At 56.7% G+C, this 23,681-nt stretch overlaps 8 protein-coding genes across 8 annotated transcripts; 3 read left to right on the top strand and 5 right to left on the bottom strand.

Annotated features, from left to right (window-relative positions):
- Window positions 1–23: 23 nt before the first annotated feature.
- Window positions 24–1,188, bottom strand: CHGG_05911 (uncharacterized protein; the record flags this gene model as incomplete). Its single annotated transcript, XM_001222005.1, has 2 exons — window positions 24–647; window positions 712–1,188. The coding sequence occupies 2 exons, from the start codon at window positions 1,186–1,188 to the stop codon at window positions 24–26; spliced, it is 1,101 nt and encodes a 366-aa protein (XP_001222006.1).
- A 1,187-nt stretch (window positions 1,189–2,375) lies between these two features.
- On the bottom strand, window positions 2,376–7,305 carry CHGG_05910 (uncharacterized protein; the record flags this gene model as incomplete). The annotated part of the gene is made up of 4 exons (XM_001222004.1): window positions 2,376–2,696; window positions 2,844–5,035; window positions 5,133–6,300; window positions 6,358–7,305. The coding sequence occupies 4 exons, from the start codon at window positions 7,303–7,305 to the stop codon at window positions 2,376–2,378; spliced, it is 4,629 nt and encodes a 1,542-aa protein (XP_001222005.1).
- Window positions 7,306–7,867: 562 nt separating this feature from the next.
- On the top strand, window positions 7,868–9,415 carry CHGG_05909 (uncharacterized protein; the record flags this gene model as incomplete). The annotated part of the gene is made up of 1 exon (XM_001222003.1): window positions 7,868–9,415. One exon carries the CDS (start codon window positions 7,868–7,870, stop codon window positions 9,413–9,415), a length of 1,548 nt encoding a protein of 515 aa, XP_001222004.1.
- A 488-nt stretch (window positions 9,416–9,903) lies between these two features.
- Window positions 9,904–11,319, top strand: CHGG_05908 (uncharacterized protein; the record flags this gene model as incomplete). The annotated part of the gene is made up of 1 exon (XM_001222002.1): window positions 9,904–11,319. One exon carries the CDS (start codon window positions 9,904–9,906, stop codon window positions 11,317–11,319), a length of 1,416 nt encoding a protein of 471 aa, XP_001222003.1.
- A 568-nt stretch (window positions 11,320–11,887) lies between these two features.
- On the top strand, window positions 11,888–12,975 carry CHGG_05907 (uncharacterized protein; the record flags this gene model as incomplete). Its single annotated transcript, XM_001222001.1, has 2 exons — window positions 11,888–11,924; window positions 12,011–12,975. 2 exons carry the CDS (start codon window positions 11,888–11,890, stop codon window positions 12,973–12,975), a joined length of 1,002 nt encoding a protein of 333 aa, XP_001222002.1.
- A 717-nt stretch (window positions 12,976–13,692) lies between these two features.
- On the bottom strand, window positions 13,693–15,439 carry CHGG_05906 (uncharacterized protein; the record flags this gene model as incomplete). The annotated part of the gene is made up of 2 exons (XM_001222000.1): window positions 13,693–13,932; window positions 14,009–15,439. 2 exons carry the CDS (start codon window positions 15,437–15,439, stop codon window positions 13,693–13,695), a joined length of 1,671 nt encoding a protein of 556 aa, XP_001222001.1.
- A 1,849-nt stretch (window positions 15,440–17,288) lies between these two features.
- On the bottom strand, window positions 17,289–19,800 carry CHGG_05905 (uncharacterized protein; the record flags this gene model as incomplete). Its single annotated transcript, XM_001221999.1, has 9 exons — window positions 17,289–17,457; window positions 17,525–17,691; window positions 17,787–17,957; window positions 18,143–18,219; window positions 18,644–18,790; window positions 18,866–19,046; window positions 19,109–19,248; window positions 19,411–19,597; window positions 19,708–19,800. The coding sequence occupies 9 exons, from the start codon at window positions 19,798–19,800 to the stop codon at window positions 17,289–17,291; spliced, it is 1,332 nt and encodes a 443-aa protein (XP_001222000.1).
- A 1,038-nt stretch (window positions 19,801–20,838) lies between these two features.
- Window positions 20,839–21,831, bottom strand: CHGG_05904 (uncharacterized protein; the record flags this gene model as incomplete). Its single annotated transcript, XM_001221998.1, has 3 exons — window positions 20,839–21,164; window positions 21,505–21,513; window positions 21,702–21,831. The coding sequence occupies 3 exons, from the start codon at window positions 21,829–21,831 to the stop codon at window positions 20,839–20,841; spliced, it is 465 nt and encodes a 154-aa protein (XP_001221999.1).
- Between the last annotated feature and the right edge of the window lie 1,850 nt (window positions 21,832–23,681).

Here is a 23,681-nt window from a genome sequence, read left to right as displayed (position 1 = left end):
TTCTCTCTCCAAGTACCCATGCCTCATTGAATAGTCCCCTCCCTCAACTCCTCCGTATCAGGCACCACATCCTCAATAATCGAAGGCGCCCTACGTTGCCTCGCCACAAGGCGCTCCTTCTCATCCAGACCGGTCGCCTTCGACCGCGAGACAGCCTCCACCGGCACGGCCTCGCGCTTCCCGGCAGCAGCGGCAGCGGCGGCACCCGGTTTGGGGGGCTCGAAGCGCTTCCTGACGGCGGCCACCATCTTGACGAACCAGAACCAGTTGAGCGAGTTGAGGGTGAGGTTGCTGACCAGGTAGACGGCGGTCAGGGCGACGGGGATGGGCGGCGCGTCGCGCGCAAAGTACATGGGGTTGGTGTTGGGGTCCGCGGCCGTGGTCGGGTCGGCGAAAGCTCGGGCCAGGTACTCGGCCGAGGGTACCTGCGTCAGGGACTTCCACATGTCGGCGTATACGAGGGCGGACTGGTACGTGCCCCACACCAGGCGGCACGAGAAGAAGGTCACGAGCAGGGCGATGCCGTTGTAGAGCTGGGGCTTGGAGCCGGTCATGTTGAGCTTGTCGAAAAACCAGTGGATGTTGAGGAAGGGGGTGGAGAGCTCGTAGAGGATGAAGACGGGGGAGTAGAAGTTGATGTAGGGGCGCTGGAGCACGGACGGGTTAGTTTGATGGGGTGGGGGGGTTGGTGAGGGGTGAAGGGTGACGTACGAAGCCGAGGGTGTATACCGCCAGGGCGCTGACGGCGTGGGCGAGCAGCCCAAGACCAAAGATGTCCAGGTTCAGGATGGTGATGCCCAGATCCCAGATGAAGTAGCCCGTGGCCAACCCCTGGATCAAGCCGCATCCCCCCGTGTACCCCCAGATGCGCTGCTCGAAGTCCATGGCCTGGCGTTCCTTGTCAACGAACATGACCCACAGGGCCAGCACGTTGATCAGCAGGCTCTGGAAGAGGGAAACGACGTGAGTGTCCCAGTTGGCCTTCTTGGCTCGGTCATGGCGCGGGTAGTGTTGCGGGAAGAAGCGGGTCGAGAGCACGGGCGAGACGACGACTTGTATGAAGGTGTAGAGCAGGGCGGCGCCGACGACCTCGTGGATATGGAACGATAGCGTCGGCATGCCGAGGCGCTCGGCCAGAGGCTCGATGGCCCGGCTCAGGGCCGGGATCGATGGGAAGGGGTCACGCATGTTGGATTTGGCGATGATGTTTCTGGTTCTGGTCGCCGGTTTGGTGGAAGACAGGAAACGGATATCGGGAATCGAATTAGGAATTAGTTGGGTGCCCCCTTTGGTTTAAACAACGACAAACGCCCGAGCGCCAAGCGGGTACGGTCACCAGTCCCCAAGCCCCGGAGGTCTTAGAAGGCCAGGCACGCGGCTGCAGCAGGTGAGATGTCGAAGGGGGTGGAAGTCACTGCGCCATGTGCGGCCTCGTCATTCGTGGGCTGCTCGAATCGGAGCTCCAGGCTGCAGGCCAGGCGGAGTGGGGACTGGAGGGAGCTCGGGCCCCAAAGGCAACACCCGTTTTTGCGTTTTTGTTGGGATCTGGAAGATCTTGGCATCTGCCAAGGCTACCCTGTCAGCTGAGCCAGCCACTGAGAATCCACGAGGCAGGGGGCGGATGCGGGGTTAGTCGGGGTCGCAGCACCGAACGCCGCCTTCCACGAAGCATCGATCATCTATTGACATGCTTGAACGCAAAAGGTGTCACATGCAATTCTGAAAGGTTTCCTTCCGTCCATACCAAATGATGCAGTCATCATCCCGAGTCCCAACAACACTCGACTATGGCCCCCACCCATCAAGTACCTACACTACCTACTGTATGGGCTGATACCCATCGTTGATGTTGGTGACGTATGTATCATCCGACCAATACAACTGCCCGAGGCCAACACGTTTGACGGAATAACCATCGATGGGCCCTTTCCGTCCTTGACAAAGAGCGGGAGTAAGTAGTCCTCTAAGAACCGAAGTAGACAGCATTATTTATACTAAAGGTAACCAACTCTCATTTGGTCGCCGCATCCTTTAAAACACGCCTTGAATGAAGTCCATCATAGGAGTAACATCTTGTCCTTATCCGTCCCAGCCCCCATCCCCGACCCATCCAACTTATCACTTAAATCCCTTCTTCGATTCTGATACATTCTTCAAGTCCGGCGATTCAGTCAAGCCTAGTTGCATGCCGCGGCGCATCCGGCACGAGAAAGGGCACCCCACCATATACCGGACCCTCATCGCCGCCCTTCGCTCTCTTATGCCTTCCCTTCCCCTCATCCCGTTGAGCCTCTACCACTCCACCACCCTCGGCCCCTTTCTTTTCCACCCTCCTTCCAAATTCCTTCTCTTTCCCCTTTGCACCCCCCGTCCCTTCAGCCCTGCTGGTCTACCTCACCGGCATCCCCCACTAACGTCTCACTAAAAGGCCGCCCAAGTTCATCAAACCAACCCCCGGCCTCCTCTTGCTCCCGAATCCTCTCCCGCACCGGCGTTGACTCCTCTCTCCGAGTCCCCGCCTTCTTCAGAACCCTTTCCTCCTCCCGACTCAACTTCTCCCGCAATGACTCGGTCTCTCGCCTGACCCCCTCCCACCTTTCCTCCTCCCGTCTTTCCTCTCCCCGCCTTTCCTCCTGCCGTCTTTTCTCCTCCCGCCTCAACTCCTCCAGCTTGTCCTCCTCCTGCAAAGACTCCTCCTGTCGTATCAGCTCTTCTATATGAGCCCTTTACCACTCCCGTCGCACCTCCTCCAGCTTTGCTTTCTCCAGCTTTTCCTCCTCCAGCAAAGACTCCTCCCGTCGCATCCGCTCTTCCATCTGAGCCCTTTCCCACTCCCACCGCACCTCCTCCAGCAAGGACTCTTCCTGCCGCACCAACTCCTCTACCCGAGCCCTTTCCCCCTCCTCAACCCTCCCCGCCTCCCCCTCCTGAACCCCTTCCTCCTGTATCATCTTCACTATCTCCCCACTTTTACCCTCCCCTACAACCAACTCCGACTCCGCTCTCTCATCCACCACCTCCGCCCCCTCATCCACCACCGCCGTCACATCCCCGTCTCCCACCGCCGGCATCCGCTCCCAGGCTGACGCCGCAGTGTCGGTCGGCCACCCCCAGTCCCAGGTCGAGCCCCACCCGCTGGCGTTCGCCGCCGTGTCCCAACCTGTTACGGTGGCCGGCTGTTGTTGTTGTGCGGCCGTTGTGGATGCGCCCGGGTCTGAGGCGGGGATCGGTTGCGGTTCTGTTTCCGGGGCCGGGAGTTCCGCTGCGGTCTCGTTGTTGGGATCTTGCGCCGGCTGTTTGTTGGACCCGCTGTCTTTGTAGAACGGGGCCCACAACATGTCATCGTCATCGTCGGCAGTGGCGAGCTTTGGTTTTAGCTTCGCCTTTGACCGAGTCCCCCGGCTTTTCTTCTTCTTGGAGGCGGCGTTGGCTGTCCAGAAATCGGCCCATGGGTCCTCGGGCTCTGTCTGTTGCGTGGTTGCAGTAGCTGTTGGTTCCGCTGGCGCCGTTGCTGGCTCAGTCCATGTTATCGTTGGCGGGAGCGGCGCTTCAGGCTCTGCTGTTGGTTCCGTTGCTGGTTCCGCTGCCAGTTTTGTCGCGGGTTTCGGTCTCGACTCTGCTGCCGCTACTGGTAGCGTTGACGCGCCGGCTTGCACAGCCGTTATCGCCGTTGCAGTCGCCGTCTGACTTTTCTCCTCCTTGGTGGTGGGAGGTTGTGTATCGTTGACAACGGCGTTCGCAAGCTCTGGGCCCGGTTTCGGTTCCGACGACGTTGGCGGTGGTGGTGGTGGCGGCGGTGGTGTGAGCGGGTCTGTTTCGCCATACTCTCTTTCTTCTTGACGGTCGGCTTCATCTTCCGTTTTGACTTCGGCGGCATAAGGAGATTTTTGTCGCTCATTGAATCTGACCTGCTTCTCCTTTTTGGATTTGTACCATCCCCGGCCGATGCCGGACTCGCTTGACGAGCCCATCGCGATCGGAACTGTCCTTGTAATGGACTCTGATTTCCTTCGGTCAGGCCGGGGACGCCGAATGCGATGCGGCGCGATGGTCTCAGAGTCACTATCCTTTCCTGCAACGGAGACATGAGAACCATCCTTTCCTACAACGCGGACGTTAGATCTGCGTTGGTGTTTGCCGTTAAACACCATTGTCGTTCCGCTGCCGTCTGGATGGCTGCTAGGGAAGTAGAGCTTTGTCACCCCGTCCTTCATGGTGATGCGCATGCCCTGTCCCGAGCCATCAGGCTCACCACTGACATACCCGCCATCCCTACTATCAAGCTCTGTCGAGATACTTTCTTCTTCTTGGCGGTCTCTGAATTCACTTGTGAAGTGTGGATTGTGGAGAGAGCGTGGAGGTGGTGCGGGTGGTGTACGCCATCCTCTTGTCTTTTGCCCCCCGTTGCCTTTACTGAAGGTAGTCTTTTGTGCCGTTTTGACCCCATTCCGTTCGCGTTTGGCGTCATTTGAGCCGTCCTCGACTACCGCTCGGCCCCGTGCTCCCTCGTACGTCTCTTTCTCTCCCCGCCAACGCTCCAATCTAATGCCGCTTAGCTTCTTGTCGTCGCCCAACCGCTTGTCCATACGCTCTTCTTCCTTAAACCTCAACCAGTCCCTCTCCCTTGACCTGTCTCTCTCCCAGAACGTCTGTATAAATCTAGACTTTTGAGGCTTGCTGAATACCCGACGACCGGCCTCCAACCCCGAGCCCGGCGACGGTACGGAAATCCTCCGGTTCCTTCCAGTGATATTCGAGTCCCAGTCGTCCGAATCCGACTCCAATTCCGTGCTCTCTACGAGGCGCTGTGGTATACTCGGCCCGTATTGTTTGGCATCCTCATACCACGTCTTCGGCCAGCCCTTCACTTCCAGGGCCGGCGTTACGCCCTGCGCCAGAGGGTTTGGTTGTTGGTCGTTGTAGTAGTTCCAGGGGTCCCATGGAGGCGGTGCGGAGGGCGGGACGGGAACCAAGAGAAGCGGTGCGTGATCCGCAGTTGCAGGGTCACCATCCAGCCCGGCCGGTCCATTCAGTGCTATGTTTTGAGGATCCTGCTGGTTGATTCCGCTATTGCACGAGTAAAACGGTCCCGTAGCGCTGGTCGGGCAGTTCTGGCCCCCCATTGACCTCACCTGCACTTGTTGAGTCGAGATCGGCCAAAGACAACGGGCTCATGGATTCTGAAACGAGCATACCGAGTTCTACGCGAGCGAATTCTGCAACATAGGGCGGTAGTTTTGAGCCGTCCAGGCTGAAACCCTGAGTTAAGAATGGCGACGGCTCCGTGGCGCCGGTAGCAATCGAACTATCATCGCCATGTGCCGTCGTGAGGAGCACCCGGACCATGCTCCAAGCCCAGGTCAAGGATGCGTTCTCGCACTGCTCGAAGTAGAGTGCATTTCCTGGTCCGCCGGGCTTCTCGAGGTCTTTGAGAAGGGTTGCTTCCTCCGCTGGGTCGGTGGCAATCAGGTATCTGGACAGACATGTTGTAAGGTAGCCCTCCTTGTCTCCTTGGGTTTCTAGTTGGAGTTGCGCAAGCGCAGCCATCCATTGTTTCGGATCCTGAGACTGAAGGATAAGTAGTTTCAAGGCCTCAGCCTGTAGGTTGTAATCGCCAAGCTGTTCCGCCGCCCTGACAGCGACCTCGACAACACGTCGTTGTGCGGGTGTGGATCGTGAGAAAAACATATCCCAGTCAGGTTTCCTGGTGTGCCGGCTTGGGACGTATATTGGCAAATTGACACCGCCTCCCTGGTTGAGCTTCAGCCCGTTGAAGTGCTCCATGCGCACCCCATCTGGTCGTTCCGGGGGATCGCCCATTTCGATCACGGACTTGGCCAGCAACCACTGAACGAACGGCCTGGTCTTCATGAGCTCCGGGTCATTGTGTTCCGCAGATTCTGCCATGGTCTTGGCATGATGAAGCAACAATGTGTTACGGGCCTTCATGTTGTTGCCATGGTCCTTGAGGATCAGGGAAGTGAACAAGTCGAGGAGGCCCATTGAAGACGCTTCGTCGTAAAAGGGACGGGTCCAGTCTTGGATGATAGAGTCCAGTGCGCGGGGGAAATAAGCCGTTTCGAAAAACTGCACCAGCGTCTCTTGCCAGCCAAAGGTTGAGACTGACGCAAAGAAGAGATCCTTGAAATCCCAGACGCAACTTTCGCCGACAAGGTCGTGGTAGAGCTTTCGCCAGTTAAACAGCCGGCTTGCGTAGACTATGGCCGGCCCAACGACGGTCTCATGGGTGCAGGTTTTCAGGTAGTCCAGGACGCGGAGGCACAAAACAATCAGTTGGATCTGGGAGGCAACATATTAGATATGGTCGAGGAATCGCACTTTTCACTCATAACGTACTTCTGTAGAGCCGACCGTTGATTCTGTGGCGAGAGCTTTCAGGGTACGGCGTACAAGCCTCCATGCAGAAGTCAGGTAGTCGTCGGTAGGTCGTTGTGAGAGAAGGTCGAGGAGCGCATGATTGGCGACCAGCTTGCCACGGTTGCGATCATCGGGGGTTTCCTCTGCCGGGCCTGGGGGAAACTCCGGGAGGACGTCGAGATCCTGGAAGCCTTTGAAGTCCCCGGATGTCTGGAGCATCTCTGCATACTGGACCCGGATATAGGGCATGGTATTGACGTGCCCCAGTGCCGACCAAAACTGTTCCTTTGCTTCTTTAATCAGGCCGAGCCTTCTCAGACGACAGAACTCTTCCAGGTCATCATCCCAGTCCTCTTCGGCATCCAGTGCGATGCTAATCGACATGTCCTTGTTTGCCCGAGATGGATCATGAACAAGATCGACTCGCGTGGTAGCAGCACCGGGGATCTCCCTTTTCCCAAAAAGCTCTCCTGGAGGGCCCTTGTCGGGCTCTCCCGCCGCCACCGGTCTGGTGTGCGGGAAATACGTCGACCGAGGAGGCTCGGGGTCCGCCTTGACACCGTGATCGCCCCCCGCGGCGACGACAGGGTCGGCGGCAGTGGCGGCTGGGCCTTCGAGCCTTTTAGAACCTAAGTCGTACGGCTGCCCTATATTAGGAGCCCATGGCCTTCGCCCTGGGACGAGTGATTTCCCGGCTTGTTGTTCGCTAGCGTCGATTTGCTCCCAAAAATTTCCCCGAGGTTGGTGTCTCGGTACAAGCCAGGGGGGATATTGATTAGAATAGGGATTAGAGAGTGTGGGCTGGCTAACATCGGCGCCATCTCCATCCGATCTTCTTCTTCTTTGCCGTGGAGTCTCTTCCCTGACGAGACTAGTCGAGTCATCCTCTTCATCGTTTCGATAGTCAGAACCAGTGTAGCTACTCATCATGAAGCGATTCCTTAATTAAATTTGTCCCATGCCAGAGACAACGTGGGCGGCCACGAGCTTCTAGCTTAAGAGAAACCTGAAAGAAGTATGTGAGGATGGACTCGTCAAGACCGCGAGGGGCGCAGTCCCCGTCGATGGCCTTCCTCATCGCGAGAGCCTTGCCAAGGGTTTCGTTCGAGTCGGGTTTCGTGCAGGTTCACCGACGAATCAAAGCTGCAGGATGAGCCAATCGTGCATTCTTGCGGCCCCGAGGAACCAAGTTAGATACAGCTAATGGGGGCAGTGTCGGCGGCCTTAAATGCAGCTGACCGAGGGGTTCGCGCGCAGCCCCGCCCTCGCTTGCTTCAAATAATATTTCCTCTCAGCTGCCGCACTCTGGGGCCGGGTCCTTGGACGCCTCAGCTGACCCAGGCATTGTGCGCCCAAATCCAGAGTCGGCTGCTGGAGGCCACCTTCGACAATGGATGGACAGAACACTCGACCTGCTCTACTATCCAAAGTGCGTAGTAAATATGGGCGGCGTGATTACAAACGATTCGACAATATAGCCTCGACGCATATGCGCGCAGGTCGGGGGAGCATTGGCAAGGTTGAGATCGATTGTCGCTTCATGTTTACCAAATCCCATTGGGGCGTCATCGGAGAGTCGAAGAACCCGGGCGGCATCATTTACCTGGACCTCGATTTCAGCCAGCCAGCGGACTGCAGATTGGAGTCGGCGACCATTACAGTAACCCTGACGGAAGACGACGGCGAGGAAGCTCGGATCCAGCACCGCTCTGCTTGTCCAGTCAAGTTTACCGACCACTATGGCCCCAAGTGCGTCCGGGGCCCAGAATCCTTCGTGCAGACCAAAAAGATACAAAATCGCACCCCGGAGGTGCAGTTGTTTGGCTATGGTGCGGGCGGTCTTGGTATGAACAGGGAGAAGATCGTTCAAACGCGGGGACGGTGGGATTTCTCTGGGTATATCTCATCCACCAAGGAGAGCATATGGTATAACCGCTTGCGATGGGAGCTCAAGGAGAATTCGCTGGAGTGGCAGCCGACACACAGCAACCTCTTCCACACAGCATTCGCCTTGGAGCATAACGCGACGAGATTCTACATGACAGTCCACGTCAGCGGCAAACTCGCCAAACTTTCGGACAAGATCAAAAACAAGTTGAAGTTTGGAGAGAAAGGAAGCAAGGACCAGGAAATTGTGACCAAGATCGAGTGGGCGGAAGGGTACTCGTGCCCCTTGCGGTTGGATGAGGTTGCCCGCGATTTGCATGAGGCGATGGGGTACGCAAACATGACCAAGGTCCCAGTCGAGATTCCCGACGCGTTGGCTGCGAGCTATCACCCCGCCGTCACGAACCCGGTTACGCCAACTTTGACAGTTCAACCACCGCCGGATAACCCACAGGTTCCGCAAATCCATCCGCTCACAAGGCCGTGCCTGGAACCCCGGCCCTCGGGAAGCACAGGTGAGACATCCATGATGGGGAATCCCGTGCAGCACCTCCCCGGGTTGACCCTGGAGGAACTGAGCATGGCCGCGGCTGGCTTCGCATATCACCCTTCTCACCCGCCCCGCCCTCCGCCTCTCTCAACGTCGGCACCCCCGGCGGCTGAACACGAAGCAATCTCCGAGTCCTCAAGCTCGGTAACGCTAGTGGACTCGGCGGTGCCCACGCAGGTGGGAGAAGGCGAGAGTGAACCTGCCTCTGACACTGGCCAGAAGGGCTGGAAACAAAAGACGGATAAGAGCAAGTCGAAGGTCGGAGGGGGCATGGTATGGCTGGGCGTCACCGCCATGCTATTGTATTGGCTGGGAAAAGTTGGCGTGCTGCTGTCTGGGCTGGCTAGTGTCGTGGCGGTCCCGTCGACACCGACACTCGAGACACCGAAAGGGAAAAAACGAAACAAAAACAAGGTCAAAATGATCGGGGCTGATGGTGCGTCGGAGTCTAGCCGGACCAGGACTTCAGCCATAAAATTAGGTTATCTTGTTCGCGGGCGACCCCGGGGACGTCGGGGACAGCGTCCATATCTGAACGTCGATGTTGGGAGGCGGAAGAGGCAGCAATGGGAAGATATCGAGTCCAATAGCAGCAACTGATAGCAAAATTGTTGAAGAGATGAGTTGGACCTTTGAGTCGGAAAGTGAAACATATTTGAGTCCATGTTTGGTTGAAGGTCGAAGGTTGAAGCAATGGAGGAAGCCACGGGTTTTCAACAACGAAGCTTTGTGGGGTCGTCGAGGAGTAATTTCAGTGTAATGGAAGCCCGGGGCATAGATATTGGGAAGGTACCTAAAGTTTTATCAATGATCGCCTCTTTTCAATTTTGAAGGGCTGGTCCCAGAGTAAAGCGCGATCCCTTTACCTAACTTGTATCTATCTTGAATTTCTTTTTGAGAAATGTCGTCTAGAAATCGAGAACGACATCGTTAGATCGGGTCATGTAACGCATATGGCAAGGTATTGTATGTACAGGTATGCATGTATGTAATTACATTACCCTCATTCGTCTCAGAGCCAAGACCGACGCTTCAAGCTGGCCATCCCGTTACTCAACTCAGGTCACCGGCACCAAACAACGCCCGAAATGGCCGACAGTCTGTATGAACTACTTTCGCCACCAGGGCCATCATCGTCCCGGGCTCTGGCCGACCCAAGCTCGCTAGAATATCTCACAACATTAGCATCACAACCGCTTTCATCACTCGCGTCATCGGAACCGCAAGCACTCTCGCAATCATCACATGGGCTGCTGCTGTCATTGCAAGCCCTCTCTAAGAAATCACACAAGCAGATCATCGAGTCTGCATCACACCATGCAACACTTCGCACCACATTGCCCGCACTCGCGGCGAGCACTGCCGAGCTACGCAATGCGATTCCCAGGCTTGATAGCGAAGCAGTGCGCTTCTCGACGACCTACAACAAGAGCAGCGACAATGAGGTGCTAGCACGTCGCAAAAAGGCACTTCTCCTCTCACGCAATGTCGAGCGCCTGGTCGATGTGCTCGAGTTGCCGACTTTGTTATCCTCCGCCATCACGACAGCGCCGGTCAACTACTCCTCCGCCTTGGACTTGAACGGGCACATTCGGCGCCTACACTCCATTTACTTAAACTCGCCCCTCATGGAGTCAATATCCACCCAAGCCGACGAAGCCATGCGCACCATGGCCGCCAATCTCATCCTCTCCCTCAAAGCGCCGGGCCTCAAGCTAGCCGCCTCACTACGAACCATCAGCTGGCTACGCCGAGTCCTCCCCGATCTCGAAGCCGCCTCCTCATCCTCCTCCTCACCCACCACCACCACCACCATCATCCAACCCTCCGCCCACGCCAAAGGACGCGAATCCCAAGAGCGCGTTCTAGGCGCGCTCTTCCTGGTCTGCCGCCTCGCGACGCTCATGGTGATGCTCGAGGCGCTGGAGCCGCTGCGCGAGCTGGCCGACCAGGAACAGGCGCGCCAGCGGGCCCTCGGCAGCGGCAACGCCTGGTCGGGCGGCCAGCAGACGGAGCGCTACCTCAAGCGCTACCTCGAGATCTTCCGCGAGCAGAGCTTCGCCATCGTCTCCATGTTTCGGAGTATCTTCCCCGCGACCGCGGCGGTGACGAGTGATGGGCCGGCTACGAGTGGTGGTGTTGGTGATGGCGGTGTCGGTGGTGCTACTACTACTGCTACGTCGCAGGGTGGTGGCAGTGACCCGCTGGAACCGATGCCTTCGGCCCTGGCGACGTTTCCGCTCTACTTGGTGGACATGCTGCTGGAGACGCTGCGGGTGTATCTGCCTACCGTGAGGGACCAGGCGGCTAGGGACAGTCTGCTTACGCAGGTGCTGTACTGTGCGGGGAGTCTAGGGCGGCTGGGCGGTGATTTTGGGCTGTTCCTTGCTACGCTGGATGTAGGGCCCGAGGCGGAGGATGAGTGGGTTGAGGTTGTAAAGAGGCACCGGGCTTTGGCTGGGCGACTGGAGTCGATTGTAGGGGATCAGAGGAGGGGGAGTTGATAGCGGCAGTGTTTGATTAGCGGGTTGGTTACATAGCAATGGTATATACACAGTTCTTGGTTACAAGGAGATGGTGTTTCTAAGTTTACACAATAAATTCAAACGATCACGAGCACAATGACTCAAGTCTCAACAGGGCAATATCGGGATGGTTCGTCTGTATTCCTGCCCGACCCCGCCCCTGGTTGGCTGTTTGGGTCCCCGGCGCCGGTCCGCTCGGGTTAAGCCGGCAGATCCGGGTCCGCCAAGAGCAGAATTGACATGCCGTCATAGGCCAATGCATGCCTGCCCACTGCTGCTAGAGCTCCTCACCTGTCCTGCCCCAACTTTTTAACCCAAACACTAAGGTACCTTGCAGCAAGAACGACTCTTTTCCCCCAGCCTGACTCAATATGGGCAGCCCCCTTCTTGAGCTGTGTTGAGAATGGCCGGCCCGTATCTCAGACACACCAATCCAATCTCTGAACGAGAAATCTCCTCCGGTCGACACCCCACCAAAGGTGCCTGAAACCACCACACACCGACGAACACTTCAAGACACACCTCGACAAAGAGACCCGACGCCGCAATGTCCGATGGCTCCCGCACGGCGCTTTCGAAGTCGAGTACGGCTACCCTATCTTCACTTCCCCGCCCCATATCCACACAACCAGTCCGCAGACCCCGCTAACACTCCCCCCTCCACACACAGCCTTCCACTTCGCAGCCGGCCTCGGCTCCGGCGTGCTCTCGGCCGTCCTCCTCCAGCCGATCGACCTCCTCAAGACGCGAGTACAGCAGTCGGGGGCGCACTCGCTCTCCGCCGCCATAGCCGACATCCGGGCGGCGCCGCGCCTGCTCCCGGCGCTCTGGCGCGGCGCCGTGCCCTCGGCTCTGCGCACGGGCTTCGGCTCCGCCATCTACTTCACCTCGCTGAACGCCATCCGCCAGAGCGCCGCGCGCATCTCCCCACTACCCTCCAGCAGCAGCAGCACAACAACCTCCTCCTCCACCACCACCTCCTCCTCCTCCTCCTCCCTCCCCAAACTCTCCAACACCTCCAACCTCCTCGCAGGCGCCGCCGCCCGCTCCCTCGCCGGGCTCATCCTCATGCCCCTCACCGTGCTCAAAGTCCGCTACGAGAGCACCCTCTACAACTACACCTCCCTGGCCTCCGCCGCGCGCGACATCGCCGCCCACGAAGGCGCACGGGGCTTCTTCGCCGGGTACGGCGCGACCGCCGTGCGCGACGCGCCCTACGCGGGGCTCTACGTCCTCTTCTACGAGCAGGGCAAGAAACGCCTCAGCCAGCTCTTCCCCACCACCACCACCACCACCACCACAAATTCCACCCAAAACGGGCCCATGGGTCTCCAACACGCCGCCAGCATCAACTTCGCCTCAGGCGTCCTCGCCGGCGTGATCTGCAGCGTGGTGTCCAACCCCTTCGACGCGGTCAAGACGCGCATCCAGCTGCAGCCGGGGCGGTACCGCAACATGGTGTCCGGGGCGCGGCGGATGGTCGGGGAGGAAGGGGTGCGGGCGCTGTGGGACGGGTTGGCGCTGCGCATGAGCCGCAAGGCGGTCAGCTCGGCGCTGGCGTGGACCGTGTACGAGGAGTTGATAAGGAGGGCCGAGGCTGGGTGGCGGGCCGGGGCGGCGAGGGAGAGGTTGTGATTGGGGATGGGATGGGGTAGGTGGGTGGATATTTGAGATGGTGAGAGAGGGACGTATGGGGGGTGGGATAGGATAGGATGGGAAGAGATGGGATGGTATGAGATGGGATGATGGGCGGGCGTTGGCTGTTTGCATAGCTGGGCATGACGGCGGCGTTTGGGCTGGGTTGGATGATGCAAGAGGATTGGTTTTGGGTTTAGTTAGAGTGTACTATATTGTACTATACGACACCTGTTCCACTAGGGCACCATATTCCAACCCCGGCTCACTCTAGAGGACGGACCGTATCGCTCAACGGCAACATGAGTCGGAAAAGGGAAGAGAAACACAACAAGCCTGGCAAGGCTGGGAACACTCTTCTTTCAAAGACGGCCAGATGGCGCGAGAACGGAGGTGGGAATAGACGACCAAACAAAACCAAAAGATAAAATACCAAAACCATCTCGACTCGCGCAAACGTAAACCACAAATCATAGCTCATCTTATCGTTCCTCATGCGTAGCGTTGTCTGCTCTCCCCAGGCCCCGCCCCCGCCTCAGGCTTCCCCGGCCCGGCCTTTTCCCACCTTGTGTAACCAAAAGAGAGGAAACAAAAAGAAAGGAAAACAGAAATGATATAGCTAGCAACTCACCCCCAGAGAAGTCGCCAGAGAAGAAGGGTATCCATCACAGAACGACACCGACAAGCGCAGCGCGGCGCGGAGTCGCAAACACCCGCTTAGCGCGGCCGGCCACCAGCCAAGTACATGAGCAGGCCGGGCGACTTGCTGCGGTGGCGCGACTTGGACTTGGCGCGAACAAATTCGTAGCCGGTCGAGTGGTGGCGGTGGTGGTGGTGATGGCGGTCCTCTACCTCGAGCATGACCTTTCCGTCGCCGCGCCGCCGCCGTGTGTGCTCCCACAGCAGCGTCTGCTCCCACTCGGGCACCCAGCGCTTGATGATGACGTAGCCCGGTTCCTGCCGACACGGAGATGGGTTAGTGGAGGGGTTCTTAGGGTATTATGGTTAGCCCAGGCTGCATAAAAAGACTTACCGGGTCCATGTCAAAGTCGATCTTGTGATGGAGGAGGGTCTCGATGTCCAGGTACCGGAGCGACATGCGAGTGTAAGTCGGGCGGGCGATCTGCTTTTCCTCCTCCTCCTCCTTCTTCTCTTTAGTCTCCCGTTTGATCTTCTCGTTCTTCATGACGGCCTCGATCTCCTTCTCGTCAAGTCCAGAGTTGATCAGGCGCTCCTGGATGATGCGCTGCAGCTCCTTGTCGCGTGCCTCCTTCTCCTCCTTCTCTTTCTGGGCGCGCTCCATCTCCTTAGCTTTATACGCGGCAATGACCTCCTCGGCCTCCTTCTCCCTGCGCTTGGCCTCCTCGGCGGCCTTTTTCTCCTCTTCGAGCTTCTTAAGCTCAATTTCACGCCGGATCCGGTCTTCTTCCTCCTTGCGCTCCCGCTCCGCATGGATGCGCTCCAGCTCGGCGAGCGCCGCCTTGGCCTTGGTCTCCTCCTTGACCGCCTTATCGCGTTTGGCCTCTTCTTCGTCGCGTATCCGGCGCTCTAGCTCGGCCTTTTGCTTCTGGTACTCGGTCTCCGCCTCGGCCTGCTTTGCGCGCCTGGCCTCCTCCTGGTCGCGCTTGTACCGCGCCAGCTCGTCGCTGTCCTTGATGAACTTGGCTTGCTCCTCGCGGGCGTGCTCGGCCTTTAGGTCCTCCTCCTGGCGCCGGATGCGGGCGATCTCGCGCTTGAGGTGCTCCAGCTCATACTCGTCACGGTAACGGTCGTGGCGGAGCTCGTCTTCCTCCCTTCGTTGCCGCATCTCCAACTCGGCGCGCGACTGCGCCAGCTCAGCCTGCTCTCTGGAGTACCGCTCCATCTGGCGCTGCTCGTCCCTCTTTTGGGCCTCGAGCCGGAGGAGGGCGAGCTGCTCATTTGCGCTCTGCAGCTTCCACTGATTCCTGGCGTCCTCGATGTTGCTGTGGGTGCTGGACGACCGGCTGCGGACATGGCTGTGTGACCGGTGGTGCCTGTGGCGCCGTCGATGACGCCGGGAGGATCCACGGGATGAGTCGTCCGAGGAAGAATCCGAACTCCGGTCCCGCTCGGCCCGGCGACGATCAACAAACGGCTGGTTGATGATCACCTGAGGAGGAGCTGTGGGCGGCTGGGGCGGAGGCACGGGCATCGGCCCAGTACGGACCGGGGGGGATCTGCGCTCTCTCGATCGGGAGCGGGTATGAACGATGGTCATACGCTCGTCCGGTCGACGAGAGCCGGGCGCGTGATAGTAGCCTGTAGGCCGGTGGTCCCGTACATCCCGAGTCACGGTCTGGATGAAGTGCGGCGGTGGGCCGCGGTGAGGCGGGGGCGGGCCGGGAGGAACCCGGTGGAAGGGGGACGGATCGCGGTGGTGGTGGTGGTCGCGCCGTATTCTGATCTCGGTCGAGTGACTCGAATCGTCGCTGTAGCTCGACATGTTGGAGACGACGAGGCTAGGCCACGCTCAGCTTATCTTTGTAAAACGTATCCGTTTGGGGGGCCTGGGTGAGATGCGACGCTCCTCCCAAGTTTAGACGAGATTCGGGCGTAGAATCTCGAGTCGCTCAACGCGATTTCCCCAACTCGTTTGTGTGAGAAGGAGGAGATTTCAGAAGCAGAATTGAGAACAGAGGGAAGATGTCTTCAGTGGCAGAGGGGTCAGGAGGATTGTCAGCCCCCAGCCGAGCGGGGGTGTGACCCACCACTTATTCGGCGCTGCAGCGGTCAGGGAAGCAGGGAAGACTCGAGCACGATGCCCACCCCCCAAGCCCCGGCTACTGAAGCATGAGGGCGGCCGCATGAGCCGCGGACACACAACAAATCAGGAGGGGGGGAGAGCTCCCCCAAGCCCGTACAGTGCGGAACATGGGGGAGAGCGCCGTGTCTTTTGCCAGGCGAAAGGTATTGGGAACCAACGCATGATGGCAGCCTAGCGGTCGTGTGCCACACGGAACCAGCCCGAGACGATGTACTGATCCCTTTCTGGAGAGGGTGGGAGCACGCATTTCTCCCACGGTGGCCGTTGTTGGTTGGCCCAAGACCGCACCGGGGTGGGCGGAAGGAGGGGGCATACAGATTCTCCCGGGGCCTGGGGTGGAGGAAGGTGCAGGTCAGCGGCAGAGTCGCCAACGCGGCCAGTGCCGGTCCGCGGCTGAGCAAAAGAGTGGAGGCTAGTGAGATTGCAGAGAGCAGTTGCCAAAGTTGCGCAACCCCCCCAGCAGCACGAATTCCGCTCTCCATTTGCCACTTCCACGCCGTGGACCGACTTCCGAAAAGTCCTAGTTAACCCGGCTCAGCTTTGTGCAAGGAAACCGCGCCATTGTGTCCCTCAGGAAGGGGAAAGATAGCAAATCACCATTGTTCCACTCTCAGACTCTGTCTTCTCTCTGGCGCCTAGGTACCTTCCGGGCTGAGTGGGGCGGGGGAAGCGCTGCGGTCTTCCGTCTCCTCTGCGAACGTATTCTCCATGTTCGTGAGGGAATCGCCATCATGCCTCCAGAAACGGGAGGGCGCATAGGGCTAGGTGAGGGGCTGCGAGGGGCGTCTTGGCATCTGCAATGGAGATAACGAGCAGGGTTGGCGCGGGCCTTGGGTGGTTGGCGGTTGGTATGCTGATCGGCCTGGGGCTCCATTGGGCAGCCACGACAAGCGGCGGGATGTCCGCAAGGCTGCGTTCCCGTCATGGCCCATAATCTTCACCAATCCCACATGAACAAATGCAGCGAGTCATACATGCGCTCAGCTAGTCTGTGTCATGTTATTTGGGGATCCTGACTGCGACCACTCGGGAACGATGAAGCGCGCCTGTCGCTGAAGTCACTGGTCAAGGCCAGCTGATGAACGACTGCAGGAGAAAACGGCGCTTGTCTGAAACTTATCTTGGCAGCGAGATGCGTCCAGACCCCGCAGGCGTCACAATTTGTGCCCCTCCTGCCCCCTCGTCATTAAGTGGGTCCATGGGTGAGCGACCTGCTGTCCTGTGAGCACAGTGTGGTTACAGTTTGGCGTTGAAAGCTCAGTATTGGCGGTTCAGGCCCGAATGTGATGTTCACCCATTTCAATTTCTATGGTGAGATGAGGAGACCAAGATGGGTTTATTCATCGCCCCATCCCGCGGTACCCGAGCGGGCTACAACCTTTAAAGGGACGACAGAGTCTGCATCCCAACTAATTCACCCCTCCGGCACGCGCCGGGCCACGCCTTCGCTTTGGGGCCCTGTAACCCCAACCCGTCACCCAAGCCGCCCATTATGTAAACCCATACCGAGCTCGACCCCGAACTTCCCTCACTGCTGCCCGGCACCCCTCAACATCTTTTCGATGTGGTCCTGACTGTTCTTGGCCGTCGTCTCCAAATAATGCAGCCGCTTGCCCAGCGAGTCCACCTCGGTCTCGATCCCCTTAATCTGCGAGCCCAACTTGTCCTGCAGAGTCGGAACGGGTATAGCGACGAACCTAGATGACCAAGGAATGGTCAAACCGCCGAATTCACAAAACGCGGGGAGTGGGGGCCGAAACATACATCTTCCCGACGCCCTCATAGACCGCTGTATCGGACGGCAGGGCTGCGATCTCGCTGCGCGTCAACTGGGCCAGGCGCATCTCGCGCTGCTTGCTCGCGGTCTGGGTGCGCACCAGGCTGATCTGCTGCTGGGCGGCCGCAGCCTGCGACTCGATCTCCCTCACCAGCTGTTGCGTCGGTCAGCATCAAATGTGAAATGTGCTGCCATCCATTCACAAGCGGCGATGAGGGGTTGATGCCTGATTTCCAGAGCTCCACTCACCTTCTGCAGCGCCTCGTTGGATATTGACATGTTGACAGATGGCACTCGAAATAAGGCTGGGCTCAAACTCGGATTCGGTGTGTAGTGACGCAGAAAGCGGGAGTTGTCACTTGTGATGTGTATGGTACGGATCTGGCGATGCTGTGTTCGTCTTAACGGAGCGGTGGTAGTCTGTTCGAAATTTAGATGGGCCTGGATGTTACGGTGCGAAACATCATAATGCGCACTGTCCGAATACCTGACTGAAGCACTCAACGCCGGTCCACAACACTACCTTCCCAACACTTCAAAAGCAACTAGTTAAGCAGAATATAAATATAATAAATCCTAAATGATGCCAACCTGAACTGACTTACTCGGTAATAAGGGTCAACTCCAAAGCGCAACATTGGTTCAAAGTTCGCATTAACCAACATCAAGCTCAACCTGATACCTACCCAATGATCCAAGTCTATTCTCTACGGGATTTTACTCATGTAAAACACAGGCACAGCGTAAGGTATCACCACTCTGATGCCCGACTGTATCCAAACCGGGCTGTGGCTGTCTAAGCAGCAGGCGACAAAACCGGGTTACTGGGTCTTGCGCTGGCCGTTGCCATTCACAAAGGCGCCGGGCCTGGGCACGACCTGTGGGACGGACCGCAAAGGCACCCAGTCCAACATGAACTCCGTTTCGCTGCCGTCCAGACACCGGTTCAGCCATACCCTCCAGATAATCATGTGATAGGCTACATCAAGAGTCAGCATCTCGCGCCCAAGTTAGTGTTTGCAGGTTTCACATACCGCCTGCTTCCACGTCAGCGTCATCCTTGAGTCATAGGTACCGTACGGTCAAGGGGGAAACAGGCAACTTACCTAAGCCGGTCAGGATATGCCACCATCCATGGCCCTCCAGTACCACCGACCACGGAAGCAGGATTTGCTTCTTGGTGGCGGTCAGGTGGTGGCAGAAGATGTTGTCCATGTTCCAGAGAAAAAACCCGGCCAAGAACATGAAGATGCCTTGCCAGCAGGTCGTGCGTTAGTGGGTGGTACTTTGACGAAACACCAGGGCTACCGGAAGGGGGTGGTACAGACCAGTCAGCGCCAGCGTGTACATGCCGCGCATGTAGCGCTCACACTCGGCCGGTTTTCGTTGGCTCAGCTTCGGCCGCAGGTGTTTTTCCATGACGTAGAAGCCGCGGAAGATGGTGGAGGCAGTGAGGAGGCCGTACGCAACCTGGTGGAAGACCGGGTCCTTGGCAACGAGGTAGTAGACCTAAACAAGGGCATATCAGCCAGCCGATACCGAAAAGGATACAGGTAGCGGGTGATCCAAACCGTGATAAAAACGGCCAGCCCAACCAGCCCAGCCGCAATCAAGGCCTGCACCTTCGCCGGCCGCCTATACGAGAACGTGGCAAAGCCCATGATGCACACCGTGTATATCATGGGCAGCTCATCGGCGAGCTGCATCTCATCTGCAAGATAAGAAAAGTGCGTTAGACAACGGGGGTCTGTTTCACGGAGGCCGGGGAAACGAGACACAAAGGCACAAGTACAACAACGACAGCGGCAATAACAAGAGCAACGACAACCCAAGGACAGACTATGTAGCTGGCACGGCAGGGGGGAGAACGCACATTTCAAGGTGGTGTGGAAGGCCATCGACCCCAGGCCGACTACGATGTAACCGAGGAAGGCCAGGACAAAAACCTTTGAGTGGGCGTAGGCGAGCACATTCCGCAGGCCCTTGATCCCGAGCCACATGAAGACCAGGTTGGTGAGCGTGTTGACGACCTCGGCGCAGTAGAAGCTAATGTTATAATCCTGGAGGCGGTGTGAGCCGGGGTGACCTTAACTCCTGGTTGTTGTTTTGTGGTTGTCTTTTTACACTACGCAGCATGCATGCAAGCAGCTGTGGGTGTCAAAAATCGTACCTCTTCGCACCAATTCAGGGTGGACGTCTGCTCCCCCCAGAAGCCATCGCGGGCTTCCCTGTAGGGGAGCTGGAGCGCGGATGCCAGTGACATGCTTGGCGGTCTTGTCCGGACCGGCCTATGGGATGCAGCCCGTGCCGTGCGTAGCAAGAAAGGGACGGCAGAGGGTTTACGAGACGGGACTGTTTCGTGTTTAGGTCCGATGCTGGGAGAAATGAGTGTCGGGAGGGATATACGCCGGTCCGGGGGGCAGTGATGCGTGCGGTTCTTTTTATCGCAAAAGACACGGGAGCTTCGGATGCGGTGGTGGCGTATCTAAAATAGCGCTGAAAATATGAAGAGTGTTGTAAAAACTGGCTCGATAAAAGCTGTCGAATAATTCACACGTCGGATAACCGAAAATATTCGCCTATAAAAAGCCTTTGTCTGCTCAGGCGCGTCATAAACTGATGACCTACTCTGCCAGGAGTCCGAAAACTTATGCCTTCTAATGCACTTCATCTGATAAATGCATGCAAGGGGATTGCTTAGGTACCAAAGCATAAGCCGGCCGGACTGCCCGGACGACCCGGACAACCCGGCAGGGTGGAAACGACTGGCGGCAAAGAAAAGGTGCCTTTACCTGGTTTCGGTTTCTTGAGAAAGATTCAAGCATTCTGTTAAATATAATAAACAATAAACATATTGCATTCGCTTTTTATCTGGATGAAAATGAGAAGTAGAATGTCGAGAATAATTACCTGGGCGACGAATCGAGATAATTAGGTGAACAGATAAAAAAACCGGGAGGAAGAATGAATGAAGGAACCAAGTAAAACTCCCACTTTTAAACTCCTGTTGCAAGTCGGACAGTACAGAAAGTCGCGTTATCTTGGGGCGGAGTTGGTCTCCACGGCTCGGAGAACGCACAAGCTCACTGCGTCAAGCTTCTCCAGACGCCAACGGGTGTGATCAAGATGAAAAAGGCCTAATAGGCGAGTGAGAGAGCTATTTGTGACTGATTAACTATATTCCTGGAGAAACCCGGGGTTCGTAAATAACTGTCCCCGACAATAGGCACCCCCTCCAAAGCTTTTTGTTCCCTCTGAATTTGCCATAACTAGATGGGTCGAATGACTGGATGTGAAAGCCTCAACATGTGGATTGCATCACCGTGAGACTTGACGACAGCTCCATCCAGCTGTTCCTGAACCAATCGAGTTTCCGGCCGGCATACTGATGCATGACAGCTTCCCAAGCCTGGGTTGCGCATCGTTCCGGTGCCAATCTCCATGTGCCTCTCCAAACAATCTTAGCTTGCTCTTGACGGCGAAGCGCCTGATACTGGAAGAGAGCCGCCACCCCCCTCCCCCCATTCCAGATCTCCATTGTTTCCAGTCGTGGCATCCTCATGGCCGCTGCCGCCGCTGCCTGGAGCACAGCTTCAATCTTGGCCGGGTCCTCGCCGGGCACAAGTGCTTTTGAAGTAAGAACAAGCGAGGGTAGGTTTGGCCACGCCCAAGGCAGGTTCAATTTCGAAGAAACGCCCAGCATTCACGATGAAAGATGCTGCGAGATGCTCAAGCTTGAGGCTGGCGAGTGCGGCCATCCGATTAACAGCCCGGGCTGGGTTGCGAAAACTGGGGCATCCCCTCAACTCAACCCCAAACTGGTATAACTGCATGATAGCTAGGTATTGCTGATTGAAGGTCTCGAAAATCGTAAGCCTCTTGATGTGGCTGTTGAAACGTTAGATAGAGTTGAAAAAAATTCGAGGTCTATGTAACGGAGGCAAGTTGTTAGCAATAAAGTACGTACAATCTAGACCTGGGCGGGTAGTACGCAGTAAAACTAACACTTATCCGTATCGACCTGCATTCTGTCCCATTCCTCCAGGGCTCGTAGTGGACTTCCTGAAGCCTGGGGAAACGAGCAAACAAACGAGCAAGCGCCGGCGGTTTCCATCTCCGCCGGTTCTGTTGCCGGAAAGCAAACCAGTTACCACCGAAACTGACGGAAGCTACTCCCACCATTGGCACTCTTGCTCTGCGCTATCGAATGGTTCCACCTCCATAACTTCAAAAAAGACCTTCTCAATCGCGCTTGTAGGCGGAGCGGAGCGTCGAAAACCAGCAACCCAGCCATGTTGAGGATCATGATAGACTTTTTTTAGTGTCGTGTGTTCTATACCACCACCCGCTGAGATTTCCGCCGAGGATGCATCGGGCATAAATGTCAGATATTTAAACCAATGCTCCGAGTCGCTAAGCGAGTAAATACTGATATCGAGTATCAAATCGCCCCTGGGCTCCCATGTACCGAGCATCGAGAACAGGTTCTCGAACGACGCGGTGATAGGACAGTGATGTGTATTGCTGATAGCGAGGGCCTTGTCATACTCATCGTCTGTGAGCGTTTCGTGGCAAGGCGCGTATGTGGTGTAATCTTAGTCGTCGAGCTCTAAGCAAAACTAGATATAACGAACAAGAGCCCGGTTGCGATGAACCATCAAACTGGAATCGCCGATGCGAGATGGTCTTAGTTTGATTCGGGCGAAGTTGTGGCGCTCGAGATCATTTTGCCATTCTCTCGACACCGTGGCAAGGTGGCTTAATTTGCATCCGTCCTGCATTAGGGCTTCTAGGATGAGAAGACGGATTTCTCTCGGCAATCCATCCCAATTCCCAAGTGATATTGAAGGCATGATGTGTTTGGTGATAATTTCGGTACTGAAGGGACGTGAAACTGGGGTGAAACAGAATTTCAGGATGGAAAAGGTGTGTGGGGGAGCTGTGAAGATATGGGGTGAGTACTTGAGGATGAGGGAGGTGAGAACTTCAGGGCGAGGAAGGTGAGAAGAGGGCGAAGAGTGCAAGGAAAACAACCGGACCATCCGTATATTATGGACTTTGTCTGATGTCATTATTGTTCGAACGGCCTGCCTAGCTCCCAAGTCGTGACGATAATTCTCTTCGGAGTATTTTCTACCTCACGCTTGGAAGACACTAATTATTGCACTGACAACCGTTCAATGCCTTGAATGACGAAGGCATCGGACGGAGCCCTGGAGTTTCGCCTCCGGACAGCAGCCCCTCGCTTTTCAATCTAGTACTACTTGAACAATAATCAGCAACCTAATTATACCAGCAACATCAGTAGGTAATAACAACAGCTGCAGCACACTCATCAAAAACAATGGTTACAATAATAGGAATAGTAACAGTAGCAAATGCTCCCGGCCTGTCCATACGTACAAACGTATTCCATGTAGGCATATAGAGGAGGCCATCTAACGAGCGATCCGTCGTCAGTGAACCGTAAGTGTGGGCGGCCAATTAGGGGAGCGTTTAATCTAAATCTCATAGTGTTTCTTTCTGTTTTCCTTTTCCCTTCCCTATTTCCTATTCCCTTCCCCTTTCCCTGTTCGTTTTTTTCTCTCTCTCGTTTTAGCCTTGTTTCTTGTGTCGTTCCGCCATGGCACAGATTCCATGGCACTAGGGCTCCTCGGCTAACAGTCGTAAATGGGATTGAGATTTGGAAGAAATTCTTTGGCTCCTTTACCTGCCTGTTCCCTTCTTTTTTACAAGATGATGCTGGGGTGCACACGCGAAAGACGGAGGAGGGGCTGGAAAGTCGGCCCACTGGGTAATCTAAGTTCGGGGACACCACAGCTTCCCTATAGCCCGAACCTCAAGCCCATTGAACATGTTTAGAAAACCATTAAGAGCACTCGGTGCAGGTAGGAACAGCCAGGGTCTCCAGATTCTGGAAAAACAACAACACGGATGATGGAGGATGCACTGAAGGTTGCGTGTGAGAGAGAACCATGAGAGATTATCAACGGCTTGGTTGATTCAATGCGCAGGCATTCGGACGACGTTGTGGGTTGTATTTGACCTTCTCTTGACCTTGGTGAACGCCAGGATGCCGCTCGAATAATATGCGCCAAGCTCCGAAGTATCGGCCCCACAATGAGCGTGGCCGTTCGGCTGTGC

Source organism: Chaetomium globosum, genomic scaffold (assembly GCF_000143365.1).
Source record: "Chaetomium globosum CBS 148.51 scaffold_3 genomic scaffold, whole genome shotgun sequence".
Lineage (NCBI taxonomy): Eukaryota > Fungi > Ascomycota > Sordariomycetes > Sordariales > Chaetomiaceae > Chaetomium > Chaetomium globosum.
This window is presented reverse-complemented; position numbering and strand designations above follow the sequence as displayed.